Genomic DNA, 11,741 nt, shown 5'->3' with positions numbered 1-11,741 from the left:
TGGTGCTGAAAACCTGTTAATCTGTATGAGTAATTCTCTTGTAGTACTGTACTTATGGTAAACTGAATTAATAATTTTTTTTCACAGCAGGGTATGTACACTTATTGAAGGACATAAACCACTGTTTGAGAAAATTGATTCGAACTACTTTTTTAGAAGTAATTACCACAAGTGTGGCAATAATTAGTTGTCGGATTTTATCATGAATACTTTTTTTACTTTCAATAAAGAATCGAAAACTCCTTTTTTGCACACGAATGCACACTTTAGTTGACATAAATGACGTCATCTAAACGCTGTAATCATTAAATAATCTTATCATTTATCAAAACAATCAAAGAGGAAGTTCTTTTTCGTGAAAAGTATTACGGCACATCAATCAGAAATAACAAATCAGCTACAGAAGAGGGGCGGGTTGGAAGGTATAATAAATTTTAGTGGTATTAGTAGTGTTAAAGATATACAAACTTTAACGTACATAAAACCTGTTCACTGTACATAAAAACTTACATTTATATATGCATATATAAAATTTAAATGCGGTTCACAAAATCTTGATTCTCTTGCGTTTAAAAAAAAACTTGCTAAAAAAATACTTAAAAAACTTAAAAATTTGCATTAATTAAAAATGAAAACGAGGTTAAGAGACTTAATTTCGGTAGTTGCTTAATCTTACTATTAACTATTCTAAAAATAAAACAAAATGAAAAATTAAATCTAGCAAACTTATTTAATATAAAAATAATTACTTAATTTCTAAATAAAAATATTCTTATGAGAAAAAATACTTCATAAAACAAAAAGCCAAAAAAAAGGATGCTAATTAAATAAGGTTAAAATAATTACAAGTACATTAAAAAAAAAAACAATAAAAATGATAATAAAAATAGTACTACTAATAACAATATAAATAACAAAAACAGTAACGAAAACAACAATAATAGCAATAAAATTAATTACAATAATTATAAATAATAGTAATAACAGCAATAACAAAAATTATAATATTAAAAATAATAATACTTATAACTATCTTCACAAAAAATTAGAACCAATATTTATTCTATAAAAACTATCACTTAATAAACATTTGTAGAATTTCTTTCGTATCTAAAAATGAACTTTGCAAACTTTAGCGGAGAGCTTGAGTTCTTATGATTGCGTGGTGTTACCTTTGATAAGCTAGCTTTGTAGCCGTTGTATAGACAACGAAACGATTCTATCGAAGTAAAATGTCACTCCCATTCCATTTTAGTCAATGGATAATGAATTCTCTAACAACACTGGTAAACGAGAAGCATTAACAGAATCGTTTTCATCAATGGAATCAGAGTCAATTGTGACAGTTGGGGGTAAATGCCGTAAACTTGGACGGCGAAAAGTCGTTGAATTATCAGTATAATTTTTACTAGTCTTATCTTGTTCATCACTGTATTGATCAACGTCTTCTATATTGTTCGTTGAAGAGTTTTCTTTTTCTATATCTTTTATGGAAGAGCTAAACTTGTAGAGATCTTCACTTATACTCAGATGTTCACACTAAAAATCATAAACAAACGTTATTCTCAACTGATAAAATTTGCCAAAACATGTAAATCATTGTCAAAAAAAAAAGCTTTAAAACCCTCTAACCTTTGTTTGCAGCGAGGGTTTTTCAGTCGAGCTATGACCGTGATAAGAATGTCTGTATACATCATCACACTGATCGTTTGCACCAAGAAGCGGAGAGCATTGGGCATTAATCGCTACATTGCTGCTGGGACGCCGCCGAAACATATTACGCATTCTTTCAGACTCAGTAAAAGTCAATGACCTTCTGACTGAGTTTGTCAAATTTCCAATAAAACTGCGGCGTTTACCGCGCTGAACAAAAAACAAGATTTCATAAATGCGCGAAAGCTTTGAAAATTTGTAGAAAAAGTAAAAGGTGTAATTAACATTTAAAAAAATGATAAGAATAAATAGGTATTATCAATAGAATTCAAGCAGTAATTTTACTGTAATCACTATTGACTGACTCGTTTATTTTATTATAATCAACATAAACTATTAAATGACTCGTTTAAAAATCAAAATTTAAAACCAACAAAAACAAACTTTAAGAGTCGATGACTGAAACAATCTTACTTTATCTTCAGTAACTTCTTCGCCTAATTCACCAGATATAGTTCTTCTTAGTTTGGGGCCGACTGAGTGTAAGATACGAATACCAGCCTAAAGAGACGAAGGCAAAAGTTACACTCATAAAGTGCTAACATGCTAATATTGAGGAATAAAGTGCAATCTCCTAAAAGTTACTAAAAGCTAACGAAGAAAATGGAAATAAATACGTCCAACCTAAAAATCAAATTTTTTAAGCTTTCCTAAATCAACAGTTGAAAACTGAAGAAATTCAAAGCAGCTACCGTTAACGACACCGTTGTGTCAGCATTTTTCTTTCGTCTTTCTTCCTGACGCTTCTTTTTGAATCGTCTAAAGTATTCTTGAATCAAAAATGTAGCGTAAAACTTCCCAACCGTGATGCCTTCCTCAGCTAAATTAATCAAAAAAAAAGGTTTTTCGAAGCTTTTCTTTGTGCTGAAGAGATCAACGTTGTGCAGTTATCGATGTTATGTAATTTTATCGATAATATGCCAATTTCAATGTTAAGCAACATTTGACGAAACAAATCTGTTATTTAAAACAAAATGAATTTGCAATCAAGGCTAACTTACAATCTGGGTTGGGGAGAACTTTATCTAAAAGCTCTGGACTTGTGCGCGGCCATATATGTTTAATAATAGTGCGAAGTTCAGAATTTTCTTTGGCCATACTTGACTTGGCTAAATGAAAAAATTCTGAATACTTTAAAAAGTTAAAAATTTGTTTTTTCAATAAAAAAAAAAAACAAAAAACATTCATCTAATTATTAACTGAGAAATTTACTTAATGAATAAAGCACAATAATTATAAAATTGTGAATAGCAGGATTACAACTTTTTCCATTTTTAATATTTATAGTAGTGATGTACTATTATATGTAATTTGAACATTTTTAATATGGTTTTCATATAAAATTATGTAAAAAAATTGTTTGCCCTCATAAAAAAATTTCTAAAAAAACTTCTTCCAAAAAAAGTTTTTGGAAGAAGTTTTGACTGGGGTAAAACATGTTTACTTTAAAAAACAGATTAAACACATATATTTTATATAACTAATGTTAATTGTTATATAGTATAATTTATGTTAATTGGTTACATCATAATTTAATCTAATTATTATATAGTATAATTAATGCTAATCATTATATAGTAAATTATGTTAATTGTTATGCAACATAATTTGTATAAACAATTTTTTAACACATAATAAGTACAAACATTTTTTTACAACATAACTTATACATTTCCGTACAACATAATTTATAGGTTGCTATACAATAAGCTATTGTTATACAATATAATTTACTTTTTGCATTTATTGTTCATTAGAAATTAGAGATAGAGAATCATTCATACAGAAAGATATTTTTGTCAACTTATGCCACCAATTATAACTTTTCCAATAAAAAGAGAACACAAACAAAAAGTAAACAAAATCTAGTGTCTATTTCCACATACCCTCTGGTTTTTTTATGTTAAGTGAAGTTCTGATTAGCGCAAACAGTGTTGAATGAAAGTCAACAGTGCCATCATTATTCATCATCATATTCATGCTAACAAGACGCTATATAAAGATAAATAAACTTTGAAATACAAGTATGCTAAAATATAGAATGCAATCAGATAAGAAAATAATTTATAAATATCTGCTAAAGCAATCAAAATCACTAATCGGGTAACAAAAAAAACAAGAACTCCAAATTACTAAACATGTTTAATTAAAATAAAACTCCTGACCTTACAAGCTTCTCTATGAGGACAGCATTTACCAAAACCAAGAGGAGGTTCAATTCTCTTCAGCATTGTAACAATATCCACATGTTTCATACGCCCACTTAAAAGAAAGCATTTGAATTTATATACTCCCAAACATTACATTTTCTTCATTAGCATCTTGAATGATTAGTTATAAGTATTTATTAAATACTTACGTTGCATTTGGATCATATTCAGACCATGTACGGACATATTCTTCTAAATGATGAGGTCCAAGTATTGACCAGTCACGTGTTAAATACTCAAAGTTATCCATTATCACAGCCACAAATAGATTAATAATCTAAATAAATGTTTATAAAAATATTTTGAAGGGAAAAACACTACATAAGAAATAAGTTACACGAAGCTTTAAAATGAACAAATGATAAATTTAGAACTTACAAGGAAAGAACAGATCATATTGAAACTCAAGAAGTAAGCATAAGCAAAGTAAGATCCACATATACGGTTGTGATCATCTTGACAAACTACCTCTGGTCTGGGAACACAAGCCTTCATGATCTGCTGCCAATTCTCTCCTGTAGCAGAACTAAAAAATGGTAGTCAGTTTGATAATGCCTGGTAATTATTTTATTTTATTTAAGGCATTTAAATATTCAATAAAATCAAATAATAAAAAGTAAAATTACCGGAACAAAACAAAAGCTGAAGCAGCAAATGTCTGAAAATTATTGTATTGATTGATAGCTGAATTATCATTATCAATGCTTATTGCTCCAAAGACCTATAACAAAAAGGACAGGTCATCATGACCATCATACACAGAATGCTAAACAACATTTGTAGCAACTAAATCCAAATGTACAAATTAAAAATACCTTTCTATTATAGCATAGATATACAATACCTGCATGCCAATAACAGCATAGATAAAAAACAGCAATACAATGAGCAAGCCCACATATGGAAGAGCCTGAAAATTAACTTAAGCATGTCAATTATAAAGATAAATTGTTGAAGAAAAATATAAAGGAAGATTTAAAAAACTAAATAAGAAAAAATAGATAAAATAATCTAACAATCTGCTGGCTAAGTTAAGAAAATTATAAGAACTAAATAGTAATTACAAATTTAAAAAAACAATATGAGAAGTAGTATTTAGTAACACAACCTAACATGTTTTTACCAAAAAAAAAAAATATTTCTTTTTACCTGAAATGATTTCATGAATGTCCAAAGAAGTTTTCGTATACCAGATCCTTTACTAAGAAGTTTCACAAGTCTCAATCCCCGAAACAATCGAAAGAAGTTAAACTTAATGGTGTGATCATGCTATCAAAATATTTTGAAGCTTTTTAAAGGTGTAAATACACACAAAAAAAATGCAAATTTAAACTTGACCTCATGTCTATTTTTGAAAACTATTTTGAAAATAAATAGTCAATCGTATTTATTTTTATCTTAAGTTGATATTTATAAAAAAAATTAGGACGTGAATAATTAATGCTTATTAATAAGAAATAGTTTTAATTTTTATTTTAGATAAAAAATAAATGCTATAAACTACTTTTAAACTGATGAAGATTTAAGTTAAAAAATCTTATTATTAGTTAAGCAGTTCTTGTTAAAGAAGATGAAAACTTACATAGATTTCTGTGATAGCTATATCAATAATACTCCCCAAAACAATAACAAAGTCAAAGATATTCCACAGGTCTTTAACATAATTCTAAAATATAAAGATTGCTTTAGGCTGGACTTTTTCATATTGCTGTCATTCTCAACTTTATCACCATCACAAACTACCAAAAAAAATTTCAAAACCAACCTTAGGCCCATAAGCTGTTATACTGAGGATAAATTCAAACAAAAACACCATTGTAAAACCAATGTTAAATCCGTCCAAAACTCTAGCATACAAAGGACTAGCTTTCCATACCTTCAAAAAAAAAAAGGAACTGGTAAGGAGACTGGTAAAGGAACTGGTAAGATATCAATCTTAAATTGATTGTTTATGTAATACTTTAACAACATACCAATAACGTATGTTAAGTGATTTTAAAAAAGAAACTGACACTTTTTTGATTTTACTAACCCAAACGTTTTGGATAAACTTTTTATCAAATCAAGTTAAACAAAAAGTCATTTATTAAAAAAATTTTTGTAATAGTGTCGATTAGGGTTCATTTTGTTACCTTTTACAAAATATATGTATTTCACAAACAATTTGTGATGTGTGATTTATATTTAAAAAACAATTTCTTTTTAAATAATTTAAAAAATTAAATCCATATCTTCTTTGGTTATAACTTATGAATTAGGTTAAATCTTATTCAATCTTTTTTAAAAAAGTTGCATGTAATGCACCTTGTTTTTTTATTGGCCTCTGCACCCTTTTTTTAAAGGAATTTAGGTTGTAGGACTTACATACCTAAAAATGTTTTACTGTTGCAATAAAAAAAATTCTCTGTAAAAAAATTGGATACTTTTTATCATTCATTAAAAGGTTTAAAGTAAAAAGACTGTTAACAGTAAAAATTCAAGATGAACAAAAAACTTTAAACAATCTTTGAACCAAACATTTTTGTTGGTTTTTTATTTAAGCAGCTGGGTGTTTGAAAAATAAAACAAATCAGTATAAATTTATTTGATTATTTAAAAATTCTTTGTGTACAGATATACAGAACTTTTTTATTATAACTTTTTAAAAATTTTGTTAAACTCAATTTAAAAAGATTTGTTCTTTGAAAATTTCTGAAGATACAACAACCTCTATGTTGTAATATCTCAAGCAAGTTTCAAGAGCTAAGCTAAAAATATTCTTCATTTGCCAGTTAATTCTTTATATTTTCCAAAACCATCTAAAAAACAGTTCAAACACTCTTTTTTCTCTAAACCAACTTTATTTTAAAATTCTTGATGAAAAATTTATTAAATTATCAGTAACAGGTTCTTATTACTATTTGTTAAAAAGTTAAAAAATTAAGATAAAAAAATTTAATGAAAATTTTTTTTCCCACAAATATTTATTTGTGTAGTCATAACTCTATTAATTATATTTAACCCTACCTAAAGAAATATTTTTACTCTTAGAATTCTTTCAGTTAAGCAAACAATAAGATAACTTTACTAAAACGTTTACCTGTGCAGCTAAAATAATTGTGTTTCCCACAATGAAACCAAATATCATGTATTCAAACTGCGTTGATGTCACAATACGCCATATATGATATTGAATTTTCTGTTGTGGTACAAAACGAGACACAGGTCGAACTCTTAACACATAGTCAATGCAGTTTCTCTTTGGAAAAAAAAAAATTAACTGTTAAAACTATGACCAACCAACTGAAACCAGGAATTTGGATGTTTACTGAATGAGGTTTACAAAAAAAACTTTAACACAACCAACATTAAATTAGTAAATTGAAATTCTGGCAAAACAAAAATATTTTGTTGGGTTGATGCAAAAGATTGTCCCGTTTTTTAAACATTTTATTTAATAAATCTACAGTTACTCAGCATGTGGCATTCTTTTTAATGAACTTTCCCCTTCTCTGATAATTTTTAGAACTTACAAAAAAGTAACATTTTTACCATCAAATAAATTGTGGTAACAGAGTGCAAAACCAGGAGACTTAATCTAAACATTCCAGTTAAATTGTAAAATTTGGTAACAGGTTACCAAAGAAATCTGTGGTCCAGTATTGTCTTGATGGAATGTAATATCTTTTCTGTTGGCTCTGATCCAGGCCACTTCTGGTAGATTTTCTGTTGGCTCCGGGCCACTTCTGGTTTATTTTATCTGCTTTATTTCAAAGAGTAATGATCTGTGAGTTGATTTTCTGGATTTTAATTAACTCATTACTCTCTTCCTGCCTGACCAAGGGCCATCTATACCACTTACACCACAAACGCAATCAAAATTATTTAAACACCTTTTTCTTTGTTAATTTATAGAGCACCCATAACTGTTGACAGGTTGTTTTTAAGAATTCATCTCTGAGAAAATTCTATGCAAATTACTTTTAATCAACTTCAACAGCACCATAGCCATACACCCCACAACCCACAAATGTTCTTCTGCAAAACATTCTTGCTTTTTCAGAAATGTAAAAGCTAAATATGTTTAAAATCCTTATTTTCTTGTTAAAATCAAACAATACAACTTTATCCGACTTGCTGAAAATCTCTCTGCAAAATAACATCAAAACTTTATAATTTAAAGTAGATTTGAGACACTTTGCAATCCAAAGCAAAGCACCAAAAACAGGAGAGACTTTTGCTACAACCAAATACTATCAAATATGTAGATTTTTTTTTTCCACTTAAGAAAAATTACAATGGTTTAGTGGATTTATGTTTAAAAAAAGTAATTTTGCTCTGAAACTGCAATAACAAATTTAAACGAAGAAGCATAAAAACTTATGTTTTTGTAAACAACACAAGAATGACTATCAAATGAATAACTATTGTAAAATCTACTGTTTATTTACAATGCAATAATGGCTGCAATAACAACAGATGTAAATGATAGTAACAGCTTATAACAAAAAATTGCAAAACTGATCTTAACAAACCTAATAAAAGTAATTTTTCTAGGTTTTTTTTGTGAAACATACCTGGTTCTTATCAAGCTCACAATCTTTATACTCTTCTTCCCCTTCGCTTTTAAAAGTCACAATAACAAATCCAACAAATATATTGACCATGAAGAATGCAATAATAATAATATAAATTATAAAATAAATTGCAACAAGCGGCCTATTATCTTGAATAGGACCATGATCAACAGCTGTGGAATCAATGGCATTGTACAAAATTCTACAGAGCAAAGAAAATAAATCAAGATCTGGTTGGATGTGGAGGATGAAAATAAGAAATATTAGTATGATTAAAACAGCAAATCTAACTTAATCTTTTTAGTATTCAGCAAACAGCAAAGATAATTGGATAAATAAAAAATATAAAATAAATTTCAATTTAACTTATCATTTGGTTTTTTAAAAAATCTTCAAAATAAATAAACAGAAATTCAAAGAATTGATAAAATAAAAAGCATCCAAAAAATCAAGTCCTTGCTTACTCTAGGCTGTTCTTCAAAAACTATGAAGTTAATGTCATACTCACCCTGGCCACCCTTCAAATGTCATTACAACAAATAAAGTGGTCATAGCTTCGAAAATATTATCAAAGTTAAATTCATGGCTTTTCCATTCTCTATCCACTTCCTAAAAACAAAAAAATTTTAGCATTATTTTGTTAATACATTAAATATAATAAGTTAAAACTGTTTTGGATATTGATACTTATTTATGACACTCACTCATTCACTTATGAGGGCATAACAAAGAACCAAAAATCACGGGAGAAATTATTACTTATTGTGATAATGAAAATTAAAAAAAAACAAACTTAAATATGTTAAAATATGCTTAGAATATGCAAAAATATGCTTAAATATGCTAGATATGTTCAAAGATAGAGTGTTTGTGCTTAAAGGTTAAGCATTTTAAAGTTTTATATTAATTTGTTATAAAAGAAAAATTTTTTGACCTTGACACATGTTATCAACATCTTTAGAATTGATTTAATGTAAATAAAACAACATACATAATAAACTGAATATAAACAAGTAACCTTTACATCAGTTTTTATTTTGATTTATTTTATGCATTGTTAATGAAATTCACGTTGTTGTGTTATTGGTGTTGAGAAGACCCAGAAAAAATTGTACAAATTTTTTCTTTTTCTTGACACAACTTTATTTTTCCCCCCCCCCCTTTCCCCATCTTTATAGTTGCGCGACACTTATGTAAAATAGGCAATGACTCATTTGGAAACTAAATTGTCGTGTTATTGTTTAAAAATTGAAATACAACGAAAATTGAAATTATCACGAAAATTGAAATAAAAACTTTAAACATCCCGAAAATCAAAATGGGTTTCAAAATCGCAAAAAACATCGTAAAAGTATCGGATTTTAAACCTGGAGAACACTTGTTAAGTATAATGAATTTAAAAAAGTTCTTAAATTTTCACACAAATGACCAGAAAAAAAATTTGGCTTTTTTTTTTTTTTGATAAAAAAAGGCATCAGTTATAATACATGTATGATAATTAGAAATATGTTCCTGAACTAATATTGTGGTTAAATATATAAAATTTGACAAAACGTTTGGTTTTAAATTCAGCAGATTGTGTTCTTCTATATACTCATTAAGAAGGTCTCTCTGCAAAGTATTAATGAACATAATTACATTAAAAAGAAAACAAACTTAAAAAAATTTATCATAAAAAATCCTATAAACTGGAGATAGGCTTTGACCTGTATCCAATTTTACTATTTGTATCTCTGTATCCAATTTTACAATTTTTTTTTTTAATTTTATAAACAAAAGATGTCACAAAAATGTTTTTTTATATATAAAACAAATTTCTTAAATATTGAGGAATAAATAATTATGCTTATCAAAAACATATCAGTCTTTCAAAATAATAATCATGCTAATATAAATAATTATGAAAAACTACCCCATATTTAACTTCAGTAGTTCCAGTAAACTTTTTAAATAAGTTTTTTTTGTATAGAAAAATACTGGTACAGCATGCAATTAGACATAAATTTCTTTCGAAATAAATATTTTGATGTAAAGATATTACCTTTCCATTTTCATCTTGAAATTTCCCACTAAAAAAAGAAATTCAAACTTAAAAAAAACAACTTAATTTTTTTTGTAATTTTAACAAACCTGAACCATGTTAAAGTTGTAAATAAAATTAAATATAAATATAAAATAAATATCTTATTAGGACTAAAAAATATGTACACAACTTAATGCGGATTAATTTCTTCTAATATGGCAGCCAGGTTCAACTATTTACAAAAAGATTTGAAGATTTTCTTTTAGTAATGTGAAGTTTTTTAGTAATATGATTTCCTTTAGTTATACATAGGGAACCAAAAATCAATCACTTTAAAAATGTGTTACTACCAAAAATCTTTAAAAAATTAAATAGTAATATTCAAGTGACTTGTTTAAAAAAACAACACTTCATTTCTAAAATAGCTATATTTCTGTGTCTGTTGTGTTTCTATTCTGTTGTAAGTAGAATTCTACAAAACTCCAGTGTTGTTTGCAAAATTTGTAAAATCAATATTTTCAAAGATAAAAAAAAGCAAAGATAAAGTGACCATATCTAAGTAAAAAAAGGCATTAATTTTTTCAACAATTATAAATGGATTTTAACAAACTAAAAATATCTGAATAATATTCTTGCATGATTTACTACATAATATTCTTGTATGATATACTGTAAAGTCTACAGATATGCAGTCTACATACATATCTATATGTATATATATATCTATATGTATATATATATATATATATATATATATATATATATATATATATATATATATATATATATATATATATATATATATATATATATATATATATATATATATATATATATATATATATATATGTATATATATATATATATATATGTATATAAATTTATAAATTATTAGAGTATTACTCCTATATTCAAATAATATAGAAACAGATCTATGAAGTTGGGAATTGAAAGGGTTCCAGGTTCAATCTTTTAACAGGATTTCTCTTACTGTTCAAGTAGATAATTGTAACCTTAAAATTAAGCTGAGAAAGTGCTTGCATGAAAATGTTATAATCAAGAGATTTACATATTTAAACGCCTCATCAAGGAATTCACAAAACAATCTCATTATCAGAACTTTATCACATGATGGGCTGGGTCAATAAAATTGGGATTCTTCTTCTTAAACATTGGCTTGCTGACTTAAATGTATGACTAAGAAGCAATAAATAAAGTATTGAGGAGGATGGAATGTAA

General features: G+C 26.8%; 1 protein-coding gene across 2 annotated transcripts in view; it reads right to left on the bottom strand.

Annotated features, from left to right (window-relative positions):
- Positions 1 to 972: 972 nt before the first annotated feature.
- The window catches only part of LOC145192036 (muscle calcium channel subunit alpha-1-like), a 29,185-nt gene continuing 18,416 nt past the window's right edge, over positions 973 to 11,741 (bottom strand). For both annotated transcript variants that reach the window (XM_090072373.1, XM_090072374.1), the window contains exons 25-42: positions 10,521 to 10,548; positions 8,988 to 9,088; positions 8,480 to 8,681; positions 7,003 to 7,161; positions 5,689 to 5,799; positions 5,506 to 5,589; positions 5,073 to 5,192; positions 4,768 to 4,833; positions 4,550 to 4,644; positions 4,302 to 4,449; positions 4,073 to 4,200; positions 3,879 to 3,975; positions 3,600 to 3,705; positions 2,715 to 2,822; positions 2,406 to 2,533; positions 2,128 to 2,214; positions 1,633 to 1,863; positions 973 to 1,539 (exon numbers count right to left, since the gene is read on the bottom strand). In XM_090072373.1, coding sequence (XP_089928499.1) covers positions 1,252 to 1,539; positions 1,633 to 1,863; positions 2,128 to 2,214; positions 2,406 to 2,533; positions 2,715 to 2,822; positions 3,600 to 3,705; positions 3,879 to 3,975; positions 4,073 to 4,200; positions 4,302 to 4,449; positions 4,550 to 4,644; positions 4,768 to 4,833; positions 5,073 to 5,192; positions 5,506 to 5,589; positions 5,689 to 5,799; positions 7,003 to 7,161; positions 8,480 to 8,681; positions 8,988 to 9,088; positions 10,521 to 10,548 — 2,287 coding nt within the window. In that variant the 3' untranslated portion in view covers positions 973 to 1,251. The remainder of the gene's footprint in view (positions 1,540 to 1,632; positions 1,864 to 2,127; positions 2,215 to 2,405; positions 2,534 to 2,714; positions 2,823 to 3,599; positions 3,706 to 3,878; positions 3,976 to 4,072; positions 4,201 to 4,301; positions 4,450 to 4,549; positions 4,645 to 4,767; positions 4,834 to 5,072; positions 5,193 to 5,505; positions 5,590 to 5,688; positions 5,800 to 7,002; positions 7,162 to 8,479; positions 8,682 to 8,987; positions 9,089 to 10,520; positions 10,549 to 11,741) is intronic.

Source organism: Hydra viridissima, unplaced genomic scaffold (assembly GCF_058129835.1).
Source record: "Hydra viridissima isolate aposymbiotic clone 2 unplaced genomic scaffold, HvirCarnegie_v1 scaffold_1, whole genome shotgun sequence".
In the NCBI taxonomy this organism is placed as follows: Eukaryota; Metazoa; Cnidaria; class Hydrozoa; order Anthoathecata; family Hydridae; genus Hydra; species Hydra viridissima.
This window is presented reverse-complemented; position numbering and strand designations above follow the sequence as displayed.